The following is a 1594-nucleotide window of genomic DNA, read 5'->3' on the forward strand; positions in this document are numbered from 1 at the left end:
CAATTTCCCCCGGGGTGTTGCGCCGTGGGGGGAAAAAAAAAAAATCCAAAAAAAATCGTGTGGGATGTGGCTTTTGGGTGGTCTTTTCAAAATTTTTGCAAAAAAAACAAAAAAATGGGGGGGGGACAAAAATTTTTCGGGTTTTTTTTCATTTTTTGGCTTTTTTGGGGGTTTTTCCCCCATGGAACCCCCCTTTTTAGGCAACTTGGGTTTCCCCTTTAAAAGGGGAACCTTTCCGCCCCTTTTGGGGGGGATCGGCCAAATTATTCAAAAGGAAAGGGTGGGGTTGCCCCGGAACAAAGTATCCCCCTGGGAATTTCCCCTTCATTTTTTCAAAAAATGAAAAATTAACTTCATTTCCCAATAAAAACTGAAAAATATTTTTTTTTTTTTTTATACTTTTAAAATTTTTTCAAAAAAATAACCAATATTTTTTTTATAAAAATTCGGCGTTTTCATCCGCCATCCAAATTTCTTTGCAATGATATCGATGATTCCTTCTTTAACGGATAATTTATTTGGAAATTCTAAAAAAAAGATAAAAATTTCCAAACTTTAATATTAAACAAATGCAATACTTGACGATATATATTTTAATAATCGACTGGCTTCCCGCTGTTCATAATAAAAATAGCTGGTTCTTTCAAGCCGGCTTCAATCGCTCGCTCATAAGAAGTCAATTTCGAATAAATACCGCACTTTGATTTCTAAATAATGAAATTACACCTGTGCAACATATATAAATTAAATATTTTAAAATAATAATACCATTTTTTAATTCTAAATAATAGAAAACATCATTTATAAACTTAAAATTAACAAAGCCTCAAACAATCAACTTCTCTTTACCACCAAATTAACATCTTCAATCGATTTGGCTGATTTTAATTCATCAATCAAAGATGTAGAAGTAGCTTCATCTCCTTTGTGTTTTTCTTGCAAAGATTTCACTGCGCTTCCAACTGTTTTATCAATTTTCCTGGAATTAAAAATAACCTTTTCACCATCTGGACATCGTAATCAAAAAATGTAGACCTTTCAAACTGAAATACATAAAACTCCTCAATAAAATATAGATAACGTTTATTCATGCAACTATATGAATAAGTATATCAACTAATGAATAACAGTTGTATAATTTTTTATTAAAAAAACATAAATATGAAATATATTAACAATATGATGTAACAATACGAAAAATATTACCACATTTATTTCTCAGTCTTTACATTTTCATCATTCAGTAAAGTATAAAAAACTTACTTCGCTTTTTCATACAGCATAAAACACTGTCTTAAAACGCTAACATCTACATTTCCAATTTTCTGTTGCCGATATCTCGCAATGAAAGGAAGAGTGTTTTGTTCATGCATTAATTTTACAAGTTCTTCACATTGCCAAGCTTTTAATTCGGGAACATTATCCGACAAAAATTCCCCCATACGTTCCAGTTTACATTTTTTAGTTGTCACTAAAAACATTTAAATGATGTAAATGCAAATTTTTAAAAACTGCTGATTTCACATTTTATAAAATTATCAAAGGCATTCCTTACATTGGCATTTTAAAAAAACCTGGAAAAACAACACTTATG

At 30.3% G+C, this 1594-nt stretch overlaps 1 protein-coding gene across 1 annotated transcript; it reads right to left on the reverse strand.

Annotated features, from left to right (window-relative positions):
* Positions 1-834: 834 nt before the first annotated feature.
* Tsp_15906 (conserved hypothetical protein) lies at positions 835-1471 on the reverse strand (the record flags this gene model as incomplete). The annotated part of the gene is made up of 2 exons (XM_003367606.1): positions 835-979; positions 1264-1471. Coding segments are annotated over 2 exons (353 nt in total), but the record flags the coding sequence as incomplete, so codon positions are not given.
* Positions 1472-1594: the final 123 nt, after the last annotated feature.

This window comes from Trichinella spiralis (genome assembly GCF_000181795.1).
Source record: "Trichinella spiralis strain ISS 195 chromosome Unknown Scfld3989, whole genome shotgun sequence".
Classification (NCBI taxonomy): Eukaryota; Metazoa; Nematoda; class Enoplea; order Trichinellida; family Trichinellidae; genus Trichinella; species Trichinella spiralis.